We start from the raw sequence: 24682 nt of genomic DNA, 5'->3' as shown, positions 1-24682 counted from the left end.
CCCTTTGCAGTTAATGCATGTATTTTGTGGAAGAACTTAGTAATCCCCCTGTAAACAAAACAAAAAAAAAAAATGTGAAAAAGGTAAGGTGATCACATGCATATTACTTGTTCAGTCTATAGGCGTGTAGTTCTTTACATAGTAACATTGCCAACTACTAGCCTGGCAGCCGCCTTAGTCGTTTTCACAGATCCTTGTGAACGGGATCATTTTGACAACGCTGTCTGTACATGTAAAACTTACATTTTTAGTACATTGTGTAAACATACCCTTTGGGGACATTTACATGACACTATTTTCAACTAAAAACTTTGTTTTGGCCATTCATTTACATGACATCTTTTAAATGACATCTTTTAAGGGTCTGAAACGCAGACTTAAATAAAACCAGGTTTCAAAAGTGCAAGTTTTTGAAAACTAACAGTCTGTGTAAACTACAAAAACGGGGACATCATGCATGTTCAGTCTATAGGAATGCGTGCATTATGGCATGTATAAAACAGTGTTTTGTCATTTTCAAGGATCTGTGTGAGCAATATTGTCATCTGCTCAAGTAGCCTTTCTATAGCTCAAACAGTAGAGCGTTGGCACTTGCAACGCCATGGTCATGGGTTTTATTCCCAGGGAAAGCAAGAACTGATAAGAAGGTAAATGTTTTGCTTGAAATGCAATGTAAGTTGCTTTGGATAAAAGCGTCTGCCAAATGCATAAATGTGAAGTTTTGTACATCGTTGTCATGTAAACGCACCCTCACAAGACACCGCTACCAAGCTGCAGTTATGACCAGTTCCTGATGAAACAGTTACTTGTATAAAAGGATACATTAAAAGCAGTTTAAGTATTGAGCAGGCATATAATGGCAAATAACACTTGAATACAGAACTACATGCTGGGGAAAAAAAGCCACAAATTTAGGAACAGATAAAACATTTATTGCTCAACTGGGTCAAAGTCAAACTGTTTTTGTGTGGGCAGGAGTACTTTGCAAGCACAAAGCTTAAGTGTCAATTACAAAAGACCAGATACAGGCGAGCAAGAATTTCATAAATGCACAAATGTAACAGATCACATACAGATGCAGTAAAACGCAGGGCAATTGATACACAGAACAAAAACAGTGCAGACCACCTTTTCTTGTACACAGATGTAGAGCAGTGCCTTGCATTCAAATTCATTGAACTCATTTAAGAAAATCGACTTGTCCGGGCTAAATCTAAAAAGGAAAACGGAGCACCTGGGAAGAGCAGAGGGATCAAGATATTAAATACTCTGAAAAGGTACAATGAAGTTATAAAAATAGATCTCGGTATAAAACGCGCTGAGTTTAAAAAAAGCAAACTTTACAGATTCAAAAAAATCTTGAGACATGTCTCACTTGGCCCCAATTGGCAACCCATGACATCAGCGCCTAAAAATATCCAACAGTTTGTTGCCAAAAAAAATTCTATTTACAGATACGGGGAGCACCCGAGGCTGCGGGGCTGAAAGCAATGGATATATACAACAAGCAGCCGCACTCACAGCAAAGTCATTCCTTTTGTTGACCACTGGGCATTAGGCATGGATGCCATTTGAGTAGGGCTACTTCCTTTGTTCACTGCATTGCCACCAGCACGGGCTTGCATGTAGCTAGTAGGGTTGGGGAAGTCGTAGTGCGTCACAGCTGGGGGAAGAGGCCAGTTTCCCGGGGGTCTCGCAGTGGCCTGAGAAGGAGAGCGTGGCTGTGGGTAGCTGGGGTAGAAGGGCGTTTGTTGAGGACTCCTCTTGAACAGAGGCTCTCTCACCTGAGGGTTACTGTAGTGATCTTGGTTCGCTCGAGCGGTTTCAGTCTGAAACTTAAACAAAAAAAAAAAGCACATTTTTAGTAAATTAAAACTAATAATGGGTCATTTGTATCATCGTGCCTTTAAGACATTATCCAAACTACTGAAATGCCTCCTTTGTAGATGATAACTTTCTCTACGTCCACACTGATCAGTTCTGCTACCAACAAGACAGAACAAGCAACAGTGTAGACGTCATTTTAAACCAGTATGACTTTATTCTGTGGAACAAAGATGATTTTGAAAAAAATATCCCCATACAATGAAAGTCAATGGGATCCCATGTTGTTTTGGACCCCATTGACTTTCATTGCATGGATAATCACTTTGAACATTCTTCAATATATCTGCTTTTGTGTTCCACAGAAAACCAACTATAATTATTTGTTTATTTATTCATTTAAGCTTATGGGTAATTTGTATCATTGTGCCTTTAAGACACAATCAAAACTATTGAAATGCCTTCGTGAATGATAATTTGCTCCATCTACACTGATGTAATGATCTACAGTTCCTCTACCAACAACACCACAACAGAGAAACTTTGTGTCACTTTCTTTGGGAGAAAAAAACAAAAAAAGTGGGATCTTTTGGACTTAAACTTAAATTGCATGGACAAAAATGGTTCAACCATTAATATCTTTTGTGTTCCTCAGGAAGAAAGATGCATGTTTGGAATGACATGGTTTGGCATGAAACCGCGCTCACCTGAGAATGAGCAGCTGATGTGTTTGGTACGGCATTAACGACGTATCTCTCGGTCATCCAACTACTATCTCTTTGATGCCTCTTGAGTTTCATCCTACGGTTTTGAAACCACGTTTTCACCTTTGGAAAGAAAAAGCGTTATTCATCATCATGACACTGACGGCAGTCCATTAAAGCTTTAGTTCTTTCAATGGTCTTCAGTCTCTTTAGATCACTAACCTGTTTGTACGTTAGTCCCGTCCCTCCAGCCAGTGTCTTCATCTCTGCAGGCGTGAGGTATCTCTGGACATTAAACCGGTGGATAAGAGCGTTCATCTGCTCCTCAGAAAACGCAGCACGGGTCTTGCGAGGCTGGGCTGGACGCCGGGCTGGAGATGTGGTCAGCGTGGGCAGAGGCGGCAAGGCATCCACCCCCAAATTCTGACTCACCGGCTCCTCTCCCTCAGCAGAGACGGAGTTTGAGATCGGTTCTCCGCTGTCAGGACTGCCACTATCCGTTTCATAGTCCCGATCTTTCCAGGACGGGTGATTGAGGTCGGTCAGAGCACCCCCCTCACGACTGCTCCCTGAGCTCCAGGAATCTATACAGACGGGGGGAAAATAAAAACTTTACTTCATGGAATATTCCATTTGGTACATAGAATTTGATAAACCTTTAAAATGAGTTTATAAATTTGCTTGCATTTCCTGAAAGCATGGTTTATACATAGCAGTGTTCTTAAAAAAAAAAACACACAACACGTAAAACATAAATTAGATGGAAAACCAAACATATTAAGATGTTGCCTTGAACTGAAATAATTTAAGTTGCCATAAATTAGAGTAAAACGTTGAGACATATTCTAAAATGTACTCCAATAACCTTTGAATTATTTACAATTTACAACGTTACGTTGAAACGGTAAGTTATTACTTCATTAAGGAATTAGGATTACATTGGTTTTGCAACCATTTCGTGAGGCTTGATCAGAGGAGGGTTACCTGGAGTATGAGCCTCTGAGTCACTGGGTGTATCGCTGCTGGCCTGCTCTGCATCTTTGGCCTTTGGATCGGGCTCGGTCTTATTATATGAGATGAAGAGCCGTCCGTTCTGCGTGTGGCTCGGGTAGTTGCCGTAGTTGCTCGCATTGCCGTTCTCCGGGCTCCAGGGTGGCGACTGCTGTGTGGTTTGAGCGGAATAATAGCTCGCGGTGACCCCGCCGGACTGAGCGTACGCGGCCTCGGCCCAGTTCAGATTCGGGTGGCCGTGCTCAGACACCTGCGGGTACATGAGCCCGTACGCATACGCATGATAAGATGGGTTGAAGTTGTAACTCACTGGTATCTTCCAATCCGCCATTCCCTCGTCGGATGAACGCAGAGAAAAAAACAAATGTGCAGAGAGAGATGGGCCTACTAATTGAACCTGTGACTACAAAAATCCAAAGGGTTCGACTACCCTTGAAAACAGATGCCGATAATAGCTCTCCTCCTCATAGTCACGCAAAAAGAACCCTTGACATGACCTGATAAAAAAAAAACGCGTGGAGAAGGTGATTTATAAGGCCAGGTGAGTGGATGTGGGCGGGGCGGATTTGCGAAGAGATGCGCGGACCAATCAGGTGCAGCTTCTGAGAGCTGGAAACCACACCCTCATCCCACATCAGCTGAGCCAGGTACGCTCACATTTACATGATATATTTGCATATTTTCATTTAGCGTTTTAGGATTTACATTTTTAAATTACACAAGTAGGCTTTTTATAAAAATTACACTGAAAACGAAATTGAAATTAAAAACGTTTGACTCAAATTATTTTGAAACTTCGATTTATTTATTTATTTATTTATTTATTTATTTATTTATTTATTTATTTATTTATTTATTTATTTATTTATTTATTTATTTAACTCCATAAAACTATTAAAACAGAGAACTATTAATTTTAAAAATGCATCATTAAAAAAATGCATTTAAAAACTATTATTACTATTTTTAACACACATTAAAAAAGTGAGAAATATTTAATAAGCCTAAATAAAATTATTAGGCTACTTGTGATGTATGCAACACCCATGATTTTGTCATGTAGGCCTACATGATTATAGAAGGATTATCAGTATTTTAAACCTAAAAATGAAAAAAAAAAAATTAAACCTACATTTTCACATTTAATTAGTGCAGTTCCCTCTCATCCCTCTAATCTCTAATCTATTGTCTGTTTTAACATGTTTACCACAGTTACTTTCAGAGTAAATCCTACCAATAATTTCTTCAGATTAGCATGATTAATCCTATAAAACATTACAAAGCCTCATGTGAACAAGTTACCCTAAAAGTGCACCAATCTAGAGCTATTTAACTTTGAAAATGTGTGTACTATGGAATGTACTGTCTGGATTTTTTGAATGCCTTAAGCAGGTTTGCATTAAAATTACCACCTGAATAGGTGTGTTTGTAGTCCACCCATTTCTAGGCTACTGCATTAGAATGGAAATATTTCTGTATGAGGTGAAAATATGAGCTAATCATGGGGTGATTAGAGAGACCACAGATCTGTTTATGGTAAAAGAGGTGTGAAAGGGTGGGGAGGTGTAACAGTGGCAGCAATGCATTGCCTTTTGCACTTGTTTACCAATTCAGCAAATCAGACAAAATAATTTAGACATTTTAAACAAGTACGGTCAATGTTTACATATTCTAGATGTGTATGTGGTGTTTGAGTTAAACTTCAATGACATTTATTTATTTATTTGCTTTTTTCTGTTTTTTTTTAAGCATGATTTGTTTAAATTATGAGACCATTTTATTTATGTTCTGTTTATTTATTTATGTTCTATTTGGGTTTTTAAACGTTTGTTGTTGTTGTTGTTTTAGAAAATGATTGGAGTTTAAATTATGATATATTGTTGTCAGATGATTTATTTGATTATTTGTTGTAGTTATGTTGTATGTATTTGTTTTATCTATCTATCTATCTATCTATCTATCTATCTATCTATCTATCTATCTATCTATCTATCTATCTATCTATCTATCTATCTATCTATCTATCTATCTATCTATCTATCTATCTATATATATATATATATATCAAGATTTGAGTTTAAATTGATACCATTGTTGTCAGATTAGTATTATTATTGCGAATATACCATTCGTGTATTTATTTAATTATTTATTTTGTGGCTTTGTTTGTATACATTTATCAATTTAATGCAATCCTCCTCACTGATTTGTACTGTTTATTGGTTTCAGATTTTTCGACTTGTTTTCTGTACTGCAGTTTTCTCAGTGATGATAATCGTTGTTTGTCATCTGTTCATTGCTGCTCTTTCTGACGGAGATTCAAATGCAAATAACCCATTAGCGCTTCACCATCTCTAGCAAGCTTCCGCCGCCTAAACATAATCCACTTAAAAACAAACAGAAGCAAAATATGAAGAACTTTAGAGACTTTGTTGCATGAATGACATACACACACACACAACAGTTTCATATGGTTCAACCACAGTTTTTATCTTTCTTTCAGAAAGTGATTTCTTTGCACGGTGAATTTCGACCTCCATTACTACAGCAGGCGCTGTTGTTATATTGCCGTCAAATGTCTGTCTGAATCACATGGTTTTCAGGGCTGTGGCCCCTTTAACGTCCAACTCATGCGGCGTTTTCTCCTTCTGTCCAGCGTGGTAACTTTGGGAACTCCGTACATAAGCGCTCGTGCAGTTAAATAATATTTCCACATGACAGTTTATTTATGTGATACTAACATAGGTATCTAATATTCTTACGAGTGTCATCTGACCCAAATATTGTGTGAATATTGTCATATTGTCATCTGATTTGGTCTGGTGGTCGGTGTAGATTATTTGGTAATTTTGAATAAATAACGGTTGAACGTTAAACGGTGAAATGATGTCAGAAGAGCTCGAGCGCGTCCTGGTGCGGCTGACAGAACCGGACAACGCTGTTATTCAGCAGGTAAATATTATGAAACTGTCATACTGTGCCAAAATACCCCTTATGGTATATTTTATTAATTTAATATTGATTATAATGAATTAATGGTAGTTTCAGCGTGTAATTGTAAAGAATAGTGCAATTAATACTTGTCTTTTAATGTTCTGTGGGGTTTACTAACTGTTCTACATGGACTTTCTAAGTTAAGCCCATAATATGATGATGTTAAAGGAGAGTAATTTTCTTTATCAGGCCACAGCTGAGTTGAAACAGGCATTTAAAGACCCAGCTATCATTCCTGCTTTGTGTGCTGTCATGACTGGATCTCAGAACCCACAGGTAAGTTACTGTTATTCATTTAATTCTTTATGTCAAGTTTTCATAGTCCTACTCGAAGACTTGCTTTAATGCTATCATTCTTGCTTCAGGTCCGTCAGTCGGCTGCAGTGATGCTCAGGATGAGAGTTAGAAAACATTGGAAGAAAATCAGTCCAGACCATAGAGAAAGGTTTTGGATATAATTTTCACTTCTATAATTTCATCTATTTTGATGGATGTTTTCTGATTTGTGATTCATGTTTTCATCCTGCTCCCTCAGTCTGAAGGCAGTGGTGCTGCAGGCTTTACAGCAAGAAACAGAGTGAGTCTGGTGGTGCCATGATGTAATAATGTAAACTAGATTGTTAACGATAACTAAGTTAACACTGTACTATGTAGTATAGTATGGTATTAACATAGTCAGCTTTAAGGAACATCTATTACTAATAAACCAGGGTGAATACATTTTGCTTCATTTTTCATGCAGGTGTTAATTTTTCTTTTATTATTTCCATTCCACAGACACACAGTTCGTCACTCTCTCTCTCAGCTGAGCGCTGTCCTGGTGAAACACGAGACCCCAGACCGCTGGCCCGCTCTCCTCACCCTATTAAACCAGTCTACTAAAAGCAATAACCCACAGGATAGACAGGTAGCCCCATTTAACTTGTTAAAAAAAAGTACTGTGCCACTACCATGGTACATTATGATATTAGATCTTTATCAAATTCATATACTATGGTTTTTCATGGTATTATTTGAAGTACAATGTTCAAAAACGTGGTACTTTTTAGTAAATTCTCGACTGCAAAGACTCTAATAATATGTATTAATTTTTAATAATTATTTCAATTGTAAATCACAATGTTTTTATTAAGATCGAAGAAGAAATACATTTGTTTTATATATGTGTGTGTGTGTGTACATATATATATTTTACAGTACTGTGCAAAAGTCTTAGGCATGTTAATCCCCCCCCCCCCAAAAAAAAATATCAAGGAAATATCAGTTTACATTTCCAAACATTCTTTTTGCCATTAATTGTAATAATCCAGTGAGATTTGTGTATGCACAAGGAGTCTGACAGTGATCTGATCTCACCATCATCGAGTCCGTCGGTGATTACATGAAGAAACAGAAAAAACTGAGACAGACTAAATCCAGAAGAACTGCGGGAACGTCTCCAAGATGCTTGAAGAAACCTTCCTGCAAAGCTACCTGAAAAACTATGCACAAGTGTACCTGGACAAAAGCGGTTTTAAACGCAAAGGGTCGTTACACCATATATTGATTTGAATTAGTTAATAGAAGTTAAATCATAAATAAATTCAATTTGTGAATGTGATTTTATTTTTTGAAAGCATTCTCACTTTACAGCATTTTAACACAAGTGCCAGTACTTTTCACAGTACTGTAGTTTGCAGGAAGGTTTCTTCAAGCATCTTGGAGACGTTCCTACAGTTCTTCTGGATTTAGCACAGTACTGTGTGTATATGTATGTGTATATATATATATATATATATATATATATATATATATATATATATATATATATATATATATATATATATTTGTGTATATATATATATATATATTTGTGTATATATATATATATATATATATTTGTGTATATATATATATATATATTTGTGTATATATATATATATATATATATATATATATATATATATATATATATATATATATATATATATATATATTAGGGCTGTCAAAATATTAATTGCGATTAATCGCATCAAAAATAAAAGTTTGCGTTTACATAATATATGTGTGTGTACTGTGTGTAATTATTTTGTGTATATAAATACACACACATGCATGTATATATTTCAGAAATATTTGCATACATATACTGTATATATTTATATATAATTTATATTATATATAAATATAAACTTTTTATATATAAATTACAAATTTTTCTTAAATATATACAAGCATGTGTGTGTATTTATATATACAAAATTAATTATGTACAGTACACACACACATATATTATTTAAACACAAACTTTTATTTTGGATGTTATTTTTGGTATGTAATCGCAATTAATCTTTTGACAGCCCTATATATATATATATATATATATATATATATATATATATATATATATATATATATATATATATATATATATATATATATATATATATATATCGTAATATAGGCTATTACATTTATATATTTATTAATGAATATGACTTTATTATTATTAAAATAAACTTGTTATTATTATATTTGTATTATATTAGTCATTTTGTCATCAGCACATGATGGAGATGAATTGAATTTGTGTGAAAGGGATAGTTCACCAAAAAATTCTGTCATCATTTACATTTTTAAGCTATCCTTTAAAGCAATATGCTGTATTTTTAAAATTATTTATTTATCTTTTGTTTGCTTGATTCTCTGTCCATTTGAGTTAGTTGGAATTGGAGATTCATAAAAAAAATTCCCTTTATTTTTCACTGATGTACCATTCCTGTCATACAAAACACCAAAAAGAGACTTTGAATAAATTCATTGTTCTGTTCAGGTGGGTCTTTTATTGTTCAGTAAGGTGGTGGGATCAAACCCAGAGCCCTTTAAACCCCACTACAAGGAACTTCTCCAGCTGTTTGGGACTATTCTCCAAGACCTGAACAATCCCACAGCTCTCTACTACTGCATTCTCACCCTTACCTCCATCACAACCTACACCGGCACAGAGGAGATGGTCTGTTCTGCTTCCTTTGACTGCCGTAATTTGCCCTTGGATATAAGAATTAGTGTTTAATACTACATTCAGCATGTTCAAGCATGTTGTTTTTCTCTCTTTCAGAACCTGGTGCGATCTCTGATCCCCAAACTGCTCATTGCTCTTAAACACCTCATTCAAGCAGACCAGGTGAGGACACTTTGATAACACTCTTGCTGTGTTCGTATGGTAATGCTCCAATCACTGTTTTCATTATGTTACTCAATGATGTGCTAAACACCGTGTGAGTTGCGCCACTTGATTGATCAGTTTGCCTTTATGAGCCTTTAAGTGGCCCAATGGCTTTGAGCATCCTTAAGACTTAAATTTTTTTCTCATAAGTTTGTTTTTTTGTTCTTTTAAGGACCAGGCCAGCGAAGCAATGGAAGTTTTAGATGAGCTGATGGAAAGCGAGGTTTCCATCATTGTCCCACACATTGCTGAAATTGTCCAGTTTTGCCTTGAGGTTTGTCCACACTTCTTCAAAGGGATTATGTTGATTTGGAGCCATTGGGTAAGAAAGTTTATGTTCTTTCTTCTAGATCAGTGCAGACGTCTCCCTTAGTGATTCTTTGCGTGTAAAAGCCCTGTCGTGTATCGCTGGTCTCATCAGACTTAAAAACAAGGTAACTCTCACTTCTTGCCTTTGCTTTTCCTACTAAGGGCCCGGGGTATACTTAATTTTCCGCTGTCTCAAACACAGTCGTGTCCACACAGCTTTCAAAGTATACTCAAGCACGAATGGATGAGTAATTTAAATTATTACTTGTAATAAGCTCTTCTGATTTTTTTATCTGTTCTCTAGGCTGTATTAAAACATAAACTCTTGCAGCCAATCCTGCAAGTAGTGTTTCCAATCTTGAGTGCAGCGCCGCCTCCTGGAGAAGAGGACCCAGAGGATGAGGAAAGTGATACTGAGGGCGACAGTGAGAATCCCAAACACTTTGCTGTTCAGGTGGGTGTCTTCACATGCTTTATCTCTCTTACTCAATATTTTCCCATTGTCATTAAGCCACAACCCATTTTTTTAGGAATTTGAGACCTGGTTTCACAGAAAGGGTTTAGATTAAGCCAAGATTAAGCCAGGATTAGGCCTTCGTTCAATTAGGACATTTAAGTGGCTTTTATAAATGTGTCTTAGTTAAAAGACATCACTGGTGTGTATCTTGAGACAAAACAATGGCGCTGATATATTTTAAGATATGCCAGTGTAAGCTGCTTTCAGTTAAGACAGATTAAACATGCATTTTACTCTGACTAGGCTTAAGCCTTGTCTGTGAAACCAGGCATGAATCAAGTATTTATTTCTCAAAAATGGTTGACACACACAAGTACCGTCCATCTTTAAAGTGCTCAACCATCAGGACACTGATGAATAAACAGTATAAGGTAAGGCTGTTAAATAGCAGTCCCAAACTAGTTTTTGTTAATAAATTACAGTTAGTAAGTTTTCACCTCTGATATTATAACCGTGATTAAGAATTAAACGTAAATATTGACTCGGAAGTATGCTGAGCTTTTTGTCGTGTGCTGTTGACATGGTAAATCGTACTTTCAGAGCTCCATTGATCATGGCTTTTCTTAGTCATGGTGCGTGCGCTTAACTCAGAGTCGACCTGCACAGAGTTAATTGAACTTACTTAATTCAGCTGTTCTGAAACCGAAAGTTTACCATCTCAGGGTAAGTCAACTCAGAGTTCAAGTTTTAACTCAGAGTTGGTTGAACCTCCTTATTGAAACGGGCCCCAGATACTGAATCAGGGCAACTCCATTTTCTCAGGCACTGTACTTAAACTGCGTCTGACAGAAAAGTGAACAGCTTTCAAACTCGTCTTTCAAAATAAAAGTCTTACATCAGTAAAAGATGAGAATGATTTTTTTTGTTGTTGTTGTTTGTTTTACTACACACCGGTTGAGAAACACTGCCCTATATACTGTATCTATGTCACTCTCTCGCATGTGTTCAAATGACTATCTTGCATATGTGTTCCCCTGAAGGTTATTGACACAATGGCTCTTCACATGCCACCAGAAAAACTCTTCAACCAGCTGGTTAGTAAACAAAAACACTTATTGTAAAGATTGGCCATAATAGAAAAAAGTAGACTCAATACCTTCCAGTGATTTTATTAAATTGTATTTGTGTTTTTTGTGTCCTGCAGATGCCTTTCACTCAGGCTTGCTTGTCAAGTGAGAACCCGTATGAGCGTAAGGGGGGTCTCATGTGTATGGCTGTGCTGGCCGAGGGCTGTGCAGATCACATCCGCACCAAGTAGGCTGTACTTTACAATTATACATAGATTTCTACCCAAATTCACAGCACAGAATTTCCAAATGCACAAAAAAGCAGTCAGCTTAATGTATTTTTTTCTTTGTGTATGTGTTAGGATGTTGTCATCCATGCTTCAAACAGTGTGTAGCAGTCTATCGGACAATAACCAGGTGGTCCGCAGTGCAGCGCTCTTTGCCCTTGGCCAGTTTTCTGAACACTTGCAGGTCAGACTGAAACGTCAAGACATTTTTTTTTATCAATACGTTATGCCTTTTATGTTTATTCATTTGCTTGGTTTGAGTTTAAAGAGAGTTAATTTGTCTTTCACAGCCAGATGTGAGTAAATTCCATGCTGAACTGATGCCGTTGTTGCATGGATACTTGTCGGCGGTGAATCAGACCAAAATCGGACACATGACGAAGGCCTTCTATGCCTTAGAAAACTTCTTAGAGAACTTAGGTTAGAATGCAGACACAATTAAATATGTACCTTTCAAATTTTTTTGTAGATTTGTATAATTATGAATTCTTTATCAAAATAATATACTTTATTTATTTGTTTGATTTAATATTGTATTAAATGATCTTGTTTCTTTCTTTCTTGCCCTTCACCCTTGCCTACCCTTCTCTCTTATTCCTTTTCATTTCTCTCATGATCAGGTCAAGAAATTCAGCCCTATCTGCCCACTCTAATGGAAACCATGTTGTCAGCCCTTAACAATGCAGAAAACTTTAAACTGAAAGAGCTAGCTGTCAGTGCAATCGGAGCAATCGGTAACTTCATCCTTCCATTATCACATAATTTTATGCTGTTATAGTAATGTCCAGACTTATGAGATCTCTTGCTTTCTCAGCTAACGCAGCCAAGGAGATGCTATTGCCTTACTTTCCTCCAATTATTGAGAGTCTGAAGGGATTTCTGACGGACACAAGAGAGGAGATGAGGGCTCTGCAGACACAGGCACTAGGTAAAAACAATGATCCAACACCTTCCATATTTCATAAGCATCATGCATAAGGAGGCACGCAGCCTAGCCTAATCTTTCATAACTCCTTTTTCTCTGTATATCTTTCATAGACACACTTTCCGTGTTGGCCCGCACTGTTGGTAAGGATGCGTTTAGTCCATTGGCAGCGGAGTGTGTGCAGTTAGGTCTGAACCTCACAGACGCAGTGGATGATCCAGACCTGCGCCGTTGCACGTATGACTTCTGGAATCCTCTGTCTGCTCTGAAAATTATGTGTATTTATAGACACTATAAAGGGAAGATTCATAGGAAAAGTAATGGAAAAATCCTGTTCCACATTTCATTTTAAAAAAGCCTTTTTTTTTCGAAGGGGTGTCACCAGTTTGTTTACTCCAACTTTACTTGTTTGTTTGGACCAACTTAAATAAATATTTATTTATCTGTTTTATTTGTTTGTTTTATTTATATTTATTTGTTATAGGTATTTTTTTTTATATTTATTTTTTTTATTTTTAATTTTTTAAAGCATGGTTCATTTAAACTGAGACAATTGTTGTCAGATTTGTTATTTATGTTCGGTTTATTTATTTATTGTTCTGTTTTTATTTAGGTTTTATATACGTTTTGTTTTATTTTTCAAAGCATGATTTGAGTTTAAATTGATAACGTTGTTGTCAGTTTTTGGAAGATTGAGGCTGAATTTTAAGCAGATTACATTCAGAATCTCTCTCTCCCTCCCTCCCTCCCTCCCTCCCTCTCTCCCTCTCTGCCTTTCTCTCCAGGTATAGCTTATTCTCTGCTGTATCTGAAATGAGTCCTGACTGTCTAACCCCTCATCTAACTTCCATCACCACGGTGATGCTGCTGTCACTCAGATCCACAGAGGGTGTGACGGTCAGTGTTGGACTTTTTTCTCAGATCATCTTCTGTACATTATAAGTATTATAATATTCCTATCCACTTCACAGACTCATTTGGAGGAAGACAAACAGTTTGTGCTCCTGGATGATGACGATGATGAAGGTGAAGAGGGTGATGTCATTTTAGATGAAGAGGAAGAAACTGAGATTGATGACAGTGATGTTGCAGGGTATGTCTCTGTCTCTCTCATTCTGTCTCTTTAGTGTTCTCTTATGTAAGAGCATTAATCAGGATTCCCTCCGTTCTCACAGATTCAGCGTGGAAAATGCTTACATAGATGAGAAAGAAGATGCTTGTGATGCTTTGGGTGAAATCGCCTTCAACACAGGGTAATGAGGCATGTTTTACATAATGCACATAAAAAATGTCATGCATTTGCATTAACAAACAAGAGGCTTATATTTGGTGCATATGCACTACCATTCAAAAGTCTGGGGCCATTAAGAATTTATCTTTGGAACAAATTAATACTTTTATTTAGCAAGGATGCATTAAATTGATCAAAAAAGGTTTCTATTTCAAATAAATGCTGTTCTCCAGTTACGCATATTAACTCTTCCGAGTCGCCGATCACGCCGGCGTGATCAAATCACATGACCAGATTAAGACGTCGAAGCATAAAAACAAAGTCACGTTGAGCGCTGCTGTCCACTTCTGTCGAAAGTGCTGGCTTGAAACTCTATTTTACTTTTTGTTTTGTGTTGATAGACCAAGTAAAAACGGAGATATGATAATTTAAACTTTATATAAAAAAAAATTGAAAATATTGACGCGTTCGTAAAGGAACGCAAGATGGGATGCGACAGGCGTTGCATTTATTCTCATAACTTCGTCGGTTTTTGTCATAAAACAAAACGGAGAAAAATGTGTGAATCTGCTGACTCTGCTCTTCAGGCTGCACATTTTAGGGAGTGGAGGAGGAGCCAACTGAGCAAAGAAGTGAAATTGAAAGGCGCCCGCGGGAGTCGGGAGATTGACGGAGTAGACAGAGAGACATATATATAGAAAGAGAGAGAGAGAGATATATTATTGCTAGTTTTTGGAAAAGTTTGAATTGATTTTGAGAGTAGTTTAGGAGTAGTGTAGATAGTTTAGGTAGTTTAGGTAGTTTTTTGTGGAAGGAAAATGAAGCGAATGTCTTTGGTCTCATTGTTGACAGAAACTGTTTTGAGGAGTGGCACAGATAAATAAATAAAAACTCACCTGATATTCGTTGTAAATAGTTGTATATATAGTTTGATTTTGTGTTCATTTTACCTTTTGTATAGTATATTTGCACTTTTTAGGAACCCCTCTTACTCAAGGAGTAAGTAATTGTACATGAAGTGTTTTGTAGAGTTTCTAAGCAAAAAAGAAAAGAAAAAAACGCCTATTGCCACACCTGCTTTTTGCTGTATATAGTTAGATTTTATCTCAATTTTACCTTTTTTATGTTGTATTTGCACTATTTGGGAACCCTCATACTCTGGGAATGCAAGGCCTTAAATATAGCTCTCTGAATAATTGTGTGCATAAACTTTTAAAAAGTGGCAAAGCTAAAAAGAGAAAAAAAGCCTATGGCTACACTCGCTTTTTTTTTTGTAAATCATATTTTTTTTGTATATAGCTTGATTATATCTGAATTTTACCTGTATATGTTGACATTTACAACTTGTGTTTACATTTTAAACCTTTTAAAATGCTTCATTGAGCATGTTTGTGTTTTTTGTAGTAAAAAAACTAGAATTTTTCTATTCGGATTTTGTGTTTTTTGTGTGATTTTGGGTCCAGTATGTTGATACAGTACATAAAAGTGAAAAAATAATTGTCTGTTCATATAGGTGATGTTGTGCTGAAAAAAACAATACCAAACATTGGTATGGTAAACATTTGTTTATGTCGCAAAATAAAAAAAATAAAAAGTACTCAAAAACGGCCAAAATAGCCCAAGACTCCGAAGAGTTAAGCAGCACAACTGTTTTCAACATTGATTCGATTGATCAAAATGTTTCTTGAGCTGCAAATCAGCATATTTGAATGATTTCTGAAGGATCATGTGACACTGAAGTAGGGCTTGCATAGACTAGTCGAGTAGTCGATAGATCGACTACTTCAACCACTAGTCGACGCTGTCGGAAACAATCGACTACTCGAGCGTCCATTAACCATAAATGAATTAAAAATGGCGAACATCACCAACAGACACCACACGTCAGATGTGTGGAAGTATTTCATCAAGCATGACAAAAATATAGTAATTGGCCAACTCTGCAAGAGGCCGTTCACATATTGCGTCTAAAAACGTGCGGAAAGCGCGGCCCTGCCGCTGTCTCCTACAAGCGCTTGCGCTCCCATTGCGTCTGACGTTGCTATGCAATCAACCATGAACTGCGCTCTCCATGATGACGACGAAGAAGTATCAGCAAAGGATTAATTGATTTCTAGCCCTTGCATTAGCTTTACTACTAGATATATTTCTGGAGATGAGAAGGAAAAACCCGCCTGGAAAAACTAGCGCACCACGTTGCTTCCATTATGAGCGCGCTCGCTGCGCGCCTACATTTGAAATGTCGACCTTGAGCGTGGAAAAGACGCGATATGTGAACGGCCCCGTCTGAAATGAAAGGCAAGAACGGCTATTTATTTGGCTTTAGACTGTTACATGAAAATTTTAAAATGAAATGTCATAATTATAATGTTTTGAGAGTTTACTTATGTAATTGTTGCATTAGGCTATGAATTAATAATGTTTATTGATAAGATCTAGCTATTTCATGTCTTTTCATTTACAGTAGCATGAAACACGAGTAGTCGAGTAACTCGAGTATTGTTTTGATAAGAAATCGACTAGCTGAAATCAGTAGTCGTGCAACCCCTACACTGAAGACTGATGGCAAACCTGAATTTTCGGCATCATTACTCCACAGGAATAAATTACATTTTAAAATATATATATAAATAGAAAGTTATTTTAAATTGCATCAATCAAATAAATGCAGCTTTAGTGAGCATAAGAGAATTGTTTCAAATACATTAAAACTGCCACTGAACGTTTGAATTGTATGTAATGCTCAATTTCTCCTGGATCTGGCATTCACAACAAACTACACTTCCACAGTAGTGTATTTCTGAGCAGGATATAATGTTGGGCTGGGCTTTATTGTATCACGAAAGTAGTTCTTGATACTAATCTCCCTCAAATTTGTGGCTTTGGTTAGTATACTAAATGTTTCGTTTTGGTACAAAACAATATTTGGCATATTTTTCTGTCTCTCAGAGTGGCGTTCCAGCCCTTCCTGGAGTCCAGCTTCCAGCAGGTCTTTGAGCTCAGTGATGTGAGTGACTGGTGCCGTGCTTGTGGTTTCATGAGTGCTTGCACATAATGCTGAGTTACTGATGTTTGTGCTCTTTTGTGCTTGTGCATCCATTAGTTCCCACATGAGGATGTGAGGAGAGCTGCCTTTGGTGCCATGGGCCAGTTCTGCCGAGCTCAGCACAAAGTGTGGAAGGAAAACCCAACGGAGGCTAACCACCAGGGTATGTTAAAACCAACTGTACACAATAGGTCTGGGCAGTATGGCCACATTTAGTGTGGGATGGTAGCAGTGTGTCAGTTGGTAAAAAAAAAATCTTACCACAACCTTCTGTATGGTAATGTTTTATTTGTAATATTAAAATGTGTGTGTGTGTGTGTGTGTGTGTGTCTATATATATATATATATATATATATATATATATATAAGAAGAGTTCAGATGCAAAAGCCTCTAAGTGCCATCTGAAATTTTCTTCTAGAATGATCATTTTTATCAAGCTCGTATATCTAAGTTCAGTAATTTCACTTAAATGACAATTAATAGGTTATTTTCATTTCCATTTAAGTGAAATTACTGAATTTAAATATAAAAATTTGATAAAAACGATTACATTTTAGATGGCACTTAGAGGCTTTTGCATCTGAACTCTACACACACACACACACACACACACACACACACACACACACACACATATATATATAAAAAATGTTTCTACTATATTCTGGTAAATTTAGGTTGTCTAGTATAATTAAATCTTACTGTTAATAAATAAAGAATACAGTTATTGCCATTTCTTCAGTAAATACCAATTCATTTATCTTGAAGTATGTAATAAATTATGTTTGACTATCATTTGAATGAAGTAATATCCTTTGGTTTCTGTCAATCAAGTTAAATAACTTGATAAAATAAGATGGATTTACTAGATTATTTACGTAACTATATAGTAATGCTTATTTACATTTATTCATTTAGCTAACGCTTTTATCCAAAGCGTCATCATTCATTATTTTTATGAATGAAACATTTTCGAGTTGAATTTCCAGAAAAAAAAAAATACTTTTTTTGATGTATACTGTTACCATTAGAAGATTTAGCTCAAACCTCCCACCTCCGGTACTCACATCTACATGTCTCTGATTTTTCATTTGCACTCTTTTATATTCACATCATGCTCTCTCTGCTTCCTTTCATCTGTTCTGTGTCTGTCTCATTAATTATGTCTCAGAAAGAATTAGGAGTGCCACTTGTCAAGAGGATTAACTTTTTACTCTGACCATTCATTCACTTCTTATCGTTTCTTTTCCACCCACTTCTTCATTAAATGAGCTGCAGTCAATGTAGTTTTCAATTACCCTGAATCCTTTGATCAACTCTTGCATATCTCTCTTTATATCTCTCCAGCTCTGCATAAGCTGTTGCAGGTGGTGTTGCCTTGTTTTCTGGAGGCGGTGAGACAAGATAGAGAGAGACAGGTGGTGATGGCTGTACTGGAGTCCATGAATGCTGTGATTAAATCCTGCCAGGGGGAGGCACTGCAGGCTCCAGGGAGACTGGCTGAAATAAGTAACGCAATCAAAGACGTACTGAAGAAAAAGGTCAGGATTTAATTTTAAGACCTCTTTGGGTATCAAGCCCTGAAATGAATGCTGTTATCTGATCAGATATAATGTGATAAATTCTGTCCCTGGAAAAACTCTTCAGCTTTAACATCAGGATATGCCCTTTTGGTAAAGAACATACAAACTGTTTTCTCGACATTAAGATGTAAACATGATTTAGCAAGTAATTGTGACATTGGGATAATTTTTTTTCATGTAGATGCATAACAACATGATTAGCATTAATTTGACAAATAACATATGGGGGCAGACATATTAAACAACAAGCCTTACTGCTCAGATACGTATTTTTTATTTACGAAAAAAGAGTTTTGCTTTTATATTCACCTTATTTTTAACGGAAATACGGATGCAGCCAGTTGACGTTTTTTTGTGCAAGACTTCCGGTCAGGCACTTCCGGTCACTGGCGAGCGTTGTTCGTAACAACTAACTCATCGTTATGGCTTCGAGGAAGACCGGGATTGTTTGTGCAGTTAGAGGCTGTCATAATAACTGGCACAAAAAAAAAAGATTTACTTGGAGCAGTAGTGTTTTAATAATCGAAATCATTGACATTTTAATAATCAGGCGCCCTACGACCGGCGACACACTGGCTGCGTGGCGTTTTCTATGTCTTTGCACACCAGAAGCGTGTCTGACTCGTTTCGATTCGTTGCTGCTGCTAGGTGACATGATAAGCCTCATTGGTGGTATATTCGACATTTGGGGAGAGAGTTTTGGAAGGCCTATTCTTAATGAAGAAACGACCGTAGCCTATGTTTGTTCTTTTCATTTCGTGAACACAAGGCCTTCAGAAGACCACCCGATACCAGAAAAGTGGCTGGGCTACGAAGTCTGAATAAAAATTCCAAGGAGAAACAAAATCAATATAGTAACCACTGTATAAAATCTAGTCATCATGGCATGATCATGGCATTTATTTTGTATGATTTATAATTATTTATAGCCGTCTACTTATTGCTATCATGGGCTTTGGTTGCATTCTGATGGCATTATTAATACATTTGACATGACAAAATAGCCTACCTCCATAGATATATTAGTCCAGCATTGGCTCGCGCCTGCGAAGTTTTGGCAATCTGCCAGCTAGATGCATGCGTGTTTTCAACTAGGTCCGGTACCCGAACTGTGTGCGGCGGGGCTTTAGTTCTTTGTTGTATTCATCTGCTAAGCCATGTGTAACATTTTTCAGTCAACTCTGCATAATCCTTCGCAATCGATATCGTTAGTTAGCCCAGAGAAGCGAGGAAACGGAAGTGCCGCACAAAAACCGGAAACTGGACCCATGTTTACTTCTTGTTCGAAAATAAGGTGAATAGAGTTGTCACTGAAATACTTATTGGTTCTGAAACCTTTCGCAACTGTCTTGATAACTTTGGATATGTAAAATCTTTGAAGTGACTCCCATGAGTGCAGAATTGTGATGAATGTTGATCTAGTGACGTAAAAGTCGCATGAATTCCGTTATGATTGACTGTTTAGACTTTTAGAAGCATTGCAATACATCTGACCTGTATCAGATTTAGTACCACATATGGAAGTGGCACAAATCAGAATTGAAAGATCAGATTCCATATGGTTTGTGCTGTTCACACTGTCATGACAAAAAACAGATCTGAGTCACATATGAGCAAAAAATCGGATTTGGGCCATATTTACCTGCAGTCTGAGCGTAGCTTGTGTGTTGTGAGAACCAAAAAGGAATGTGTATGAGGCAGTAGAAAAACTGTATATACTCATCCTCTGTAATTATTTTAAGCCAAGAAAAAGGCTTATACTGTCAAAAAAATTGGATTCGAATAATTAAATGAATTATAGCACTGACACAAACTGGCTTCAAACAGCAGCTTATTCTCACTTCTTCAAGGTGTTACATAAGTCTGCAGTCATAAGGGGGTGGCTGGTTATTTCTTATGCTTGTGATCTCATTTTCTCTTTCTGTCTTGCTCAGACCGTGTGTCAGGATGTAGGTGGGGATGAAGCAGATGATGACGAGCAGCAGGTGTTTATTTGAGCATTTCAGTTTTTATCATTTAGTCACAGTTCACTGTCAGCAATGATACAATTAACCTAAAAGGACTGTGACAGAGTGGAATAATTGAGTGTTTGTGTCTCAGGCGGAGTATGATGCCATGCTGCAGGAGTTTGCCGGTGAAGGGATTCCTGTTTTAGCCTCGGCTGTACCGGCTGAGACGTTCTACCCTCACCTCAATGACCTGCTGCCCCTCATCATGAGCAAAGCAGTGAGTCTCTAATTCTCTCATTCTGCATTCACAGATGAAGGTCATATTTTAAGGCCTATTCAAATCAAGAGCATCATCAGTTGGCAGTCTCTTAGATGGAGCGTGATGCGACTTGCATTTGAGAATGAATTAAATGTTTTACTTTAAAGCAATGCAATGCATTGCAGAAATGTACCAGATATGTTGTTGCTCTCCTGGAATGAATGACTGAATTAAATTAAGGTATATATATATATATATATATATATATATATATATATATATATATATATATATATATATATATATATAATAAACAAAACTACCAAAATATGTGAAATATATATTTGCATTCAGAAGTTTTGGGTATTTTATGCTCACCAAAGCTGCATTTATTTGGTGAAATATTATTAAATGCATGAGTCCCCCTGTATTCAATAATTGTATCCCTTAAAACTCATATTTGTTCACCAAAATTATATATTTAAACAGTTTTTCCTCGAAAAAAAATTCTTCATGCCTTAAAATAGCTTGAATGTAACTATACACTCTTGACTTTTAGTATACGAGGTTCTATGAATATGCAAATTAGCCCCGCCTCCACACCAACGCAGAGATCCACTCATTGACAATCACAAATTGACGTGATTGGTTACATGGTAGTTTGTGACGTCAAAAACACCAGCGATTTCAAACCGCGTTTTGACTGTCATTGGTTCACTGCGGTTTGAAGGAGAAAATACTCAGCAATGCTGTAGATTTATGATTTTGCACATGGTTTGTTTTAAAGCATATTAAAAACACAACATAGACATATAAACAACATTAAAAGCTTGATTTTCACCACAGGGGGACCATTTTCTTTAAATGTAATTTATTCCTGTGGCAGAAAAGCTAAATTTTCAGCAGTCATTACCAGTGATCAGTGTCACATGATCCTTCAGAAATCATTCTAATATGCTAATTTGCTTCTTAAGAAACGTTTCTTGTTATTATCAATGTTAAAAACATTTGTGCTGCTTAATATTTTTGTGGAATCTGTGATACCTTTTTCATTGATTCTTTGATTAATAGAAAGTTCAAAAGAACATAATTTATTTTATTAATCTAACATTATTAATTCATTGTTAAAGTAATTTATTTAACAAAATTAAATGGTTAATTAAATCCTTAAATGCGCCGATTTCTTGAGCTTTTCTAGCATCACCCTTTTTTACTCTGTGCTGTTTTTTGTTGTTGCTTTTTTTTATAGAAATCCTCATGCACGGAGGCAGACCGTTCCTTCTCTGTTGGTACGATTGGAGAAACCCTGCACTCATTGGCGGGTGTGGCTGGAGGCAGGGCGGTTGCTGGCCGGCTGTCCAATCGGCTGCTGCCGTTGCTTGTGGCTGGAGTGAGGGACAGTGATGCAGAAGTGCGCAACAACAGTGTGTATGCACTGGGAGCTCTCGCACAGGCCGCCGGACCCATCGTTGCTTCGTATCCTTCGCAGATCCCTTTGTGCATGTGTACCCGTTCTCAGATCTCCATGGCTCTGTTAACCTTAACCCCGGTGCTTCAGTGATTACCCCATGATGCTCTCCCTCTTCTCCAACCTACTCTGTAAAGAGTCTGACCTGAGAGTGATTGACAACCTGTGTGCTGCCCTGTGCAGGATGATCATGAGCCACGTGGAGGGGGTCCCACTCGAGCAGGTCACTTCTGTCTTCATTTTAGTATCTATATTATTAAAGGGATAGTTAGTTAGCATAAAAATTTTAATTCACTTACTCCCTTCCATGTTGTTCCTTACACTTTGGTTCATCTTCGAAACACAAATGAAGATAAACAGAAGCTCAAGCATGTTCGCGTGATGCAGGAGAACCAATGAGGTTCATTCTCGTGTTACGCAGCACGTTTGAGCTTCAGCAAGAACCAATGAGGTTTACTCTCATGGTTTATGCAGAACCATAATGCAGCTCACAGGAAGACTTAACCGCGTTTTCATTACTGAATGATTCCGCGTTTTAAACGAATCAGTTGAGTCAAGGATTCAATGACCATTCATAAACAACTGCCTCATTCCTGAACGAATCAGCCATTTGAACAAATAACTCAATGACTCACTCATTAAGATGGTCACCTGCCGCCACCTACTGCTGGTTTAGTTTTGTGTTTAAAAAAAGGTTGTGTTTATGAAGGTTAAAATATCATATAAATAGGCAGAGTTTAATATGTCAAAGCTGGCTGAAAACTGATGAGAATATTGCTTCAGAATAAATTATAATTACAACACACACAAAAAATCATATTTTTTCCTGGACAAGCAATTTTTTTACTCGAACAAGTGAATGACCAATTTACTTAAGCACATGAAAAGGCTATGTCGAGCCCTGGTCGGAGTTTTGCGTGATGCAACAAAAATATCTATGATTATAATACCCATTTTACCCTTTTCTCGCAGGTCTTTCCTGCTCTGGTGGCTCGTCTCCCTCTGAAAGAGGACATGGAGGAGAACAAGACCATCTACAGCTGCCTGACCTTCCTCTACTCTCACAACCCTGTGCTGGTAAAATCTCATTTTCACTCCCAGCATGCTCGGCTCACAGCTCCTTATTGAATCTTGTCCTGTCAATGGACTGATTGTATTTTATTTCTCACTCCAGGTTGTTAGTCAGCTCAGGCCAATAATATCTGCTGCCGCTCATCTGTTGGGCATGAAGGATGTTGATAATGGTAAGAAATTGTTTATACAATTGGAATATTAAAATTTTATATTATGAATGACATTCAGAATTCATCATTTTTATTTTAACTCATATTTATTCTTTTAGAAACACAAAACAGCCTGCTCATGCTGCTCCGAGGTCTAGCCCAGCAACACACTCAGGAATTTGAAAGTGCGGTAATGTCACTTCCTGATGAACAGAGAAACAAAATGACCATTGCTGTCACTCAATCATAACACCTGTCCCATATTCAAAGTATCTATCCCCTCCCCTTCCAGAAGGCCTTCCACTCTTGTGAAAGCCAGCCAAACTGAAAATAGATTTTTTCTATTACATTAGAAATGGGCTGAGACAGTTAGCAGAACATGCGCTCACTGGCGTACTCTGCTTTCTGTATTGCAGCAGAGGCATTGAGACTATTTCCTCTTAATTTATTTCAAAGTTCACTTATGTCAAAGTTCACTTCTTGTCACTTTTATTTAGTTTTACTAAGAGTTGTTGTTGGTGTTTCATTTATTATTTTTCTCTGTCTCAATGAATCTGCTGCTTTCCCATCTATATTGAATATTCCATGAAATTCTGGCTTATTTGAGTGTGAAGCTTTGAATTGCCCTTGCAGTGAAAGAAATATATTTCTATGAATTGTTCACTGTAGTTTCTTTATTTCTGGTATGCGTGTCCTGGGAATATTCCATGAATATGTTGAACTTGTTATCCAGAATTAGATTATCGATTATTCTGTATCATTTTAACTCTATTGCATCAGTAATATCCTTTTATGCATCAGCAAATTAAACCAACACAGATACACTACCATTTAAAAGTTTGGGGTCGGTACAATTTTTAAAATGGTTTTAAAGGCTGCATTTATTTGATAAAAAATTGTGAAATATTATTAGAATTTAAAATAACTGTTTCTATTTTAATACATTTTAAATGTAATTTATTCATGTCATGGTAAAGCTGAATTTTCAGTGTCATGATCCTTCAAAATTCATTCTAATATGCTGATTTGCTGCTCAATAATCATTTATTATTATTAATGTTGAAACAGTTGTACTGCTTAATATTTTTATAGAAACCATGATACATTTTTTTTTTTTCAAAATTCTTTATATAGAACGT

At 36.7% G+C, this 24682-nt stretch overlaps 2 protein-coding genes across 3 annotated transcripts; one reads left to right on the top strand and one right to left on the bottom strand.

Moving 5' to 3' along the window:
- Positions 1 to 705: 705 nt before the first annotated feature.
- nanog (nanog homeobox) lies at positions 706 to 4175 on the bottom strand. Of its 2 annotated transcripts, XM_081352444.1 has the most exons (5): positions 3513 to 4033; positions 2751 to 3112; positions 2532 to 2651; positions 1785 to 1835; positions 844 to 1703 (listed from the first exon to the last, which is right to left on the bottom strand). In XM_081352444.1, the coding sequence occupies exons 1-5, from the start codon at positions 3868 to 3870 to the stop codon at positions 1518 to 1520; spliced, it is 1077 nt and encodes a 358-aa protein (XP_081208570.1). In that variant the 5' UTR covers positions 3871 to 4033; the 3' UTR covers positions 844 to 1517. The 2 variants fall into 2 exon arrangements, with proteins under 2 accessions (XP_081208569.1, XP_081208570.1); XM_081352443.1 differs by having other exon boundaries at positions 706 to 1835; positions 3513 to 4175.
- A 1965-nt stretch (positions 4176 to 6140) lies between these two features.
- On the top strand, positions 6141 to 24376 carry ipo4 (importin 4). The gene is made up of 30 exons (XM_081353171.1): positions 6141 to 6491; positions 6723 to 6809; positions 6899 to 6978; positions 7069 to 7110; positions 7311 to 7440; positions 9346 to 9525; positions 9631 to 9696; positions 9911 to 10012; positions 10089 to 10172; positions 10352 to 10501; positions 11545 to 11598; positions 11709 to 11818; positions 11934 to 12042; positions 12149 to 12278; positions 12479 to 12592; positions 12673 to 12786; positions 12897 to 13020; positions 13569 to 13680; positions 13755 to 13876; positions 13959 to 14036; positions 16964 to 17021; positions 17118 to 17223; positions 18409 to 18602; positions 20579 to 20629; positions 20745 to 20870; positions 22102 to 22328; positions 22411 to 22543; positions 23293 to 23397; positions 23495 to 23564; positions 23663 to 24376. The coding sequence occupies exons 1-30, from the start codon at positions 6423 to 6425 to the stop codon at positions 23791 to 23793; spliced, it is 3258 nt and encodes a 1085-aa protein (XP_081209297.1). The 5' UTR covers positions 6141 to 6422; the 3' UTR covers positions 23794 to 24376.
- The last annotated feature ends 306 nt before the right edge of the window (positions 24377 to 24682 follow it).

The sequence above is a fragment of the Scardinius erythrophthalmus genome (assembly GCF_964197995.2).
Source record: "Scardinius erythrophthalmus genome assembly, chromosome: 22".
Classification (NCBI taxonomy): domain Eukaryota; kingdom Metazoa; phylum Chordata; class Actinopteri; order Cypriniformes; family Leuciscidae; genus Scardinius; species Scardinius erythrophthalmus.
Note: the sequence above shows the minus strand (reverse complement) of the source record. Positions and strands in the feature narration are given on the sequence as shown.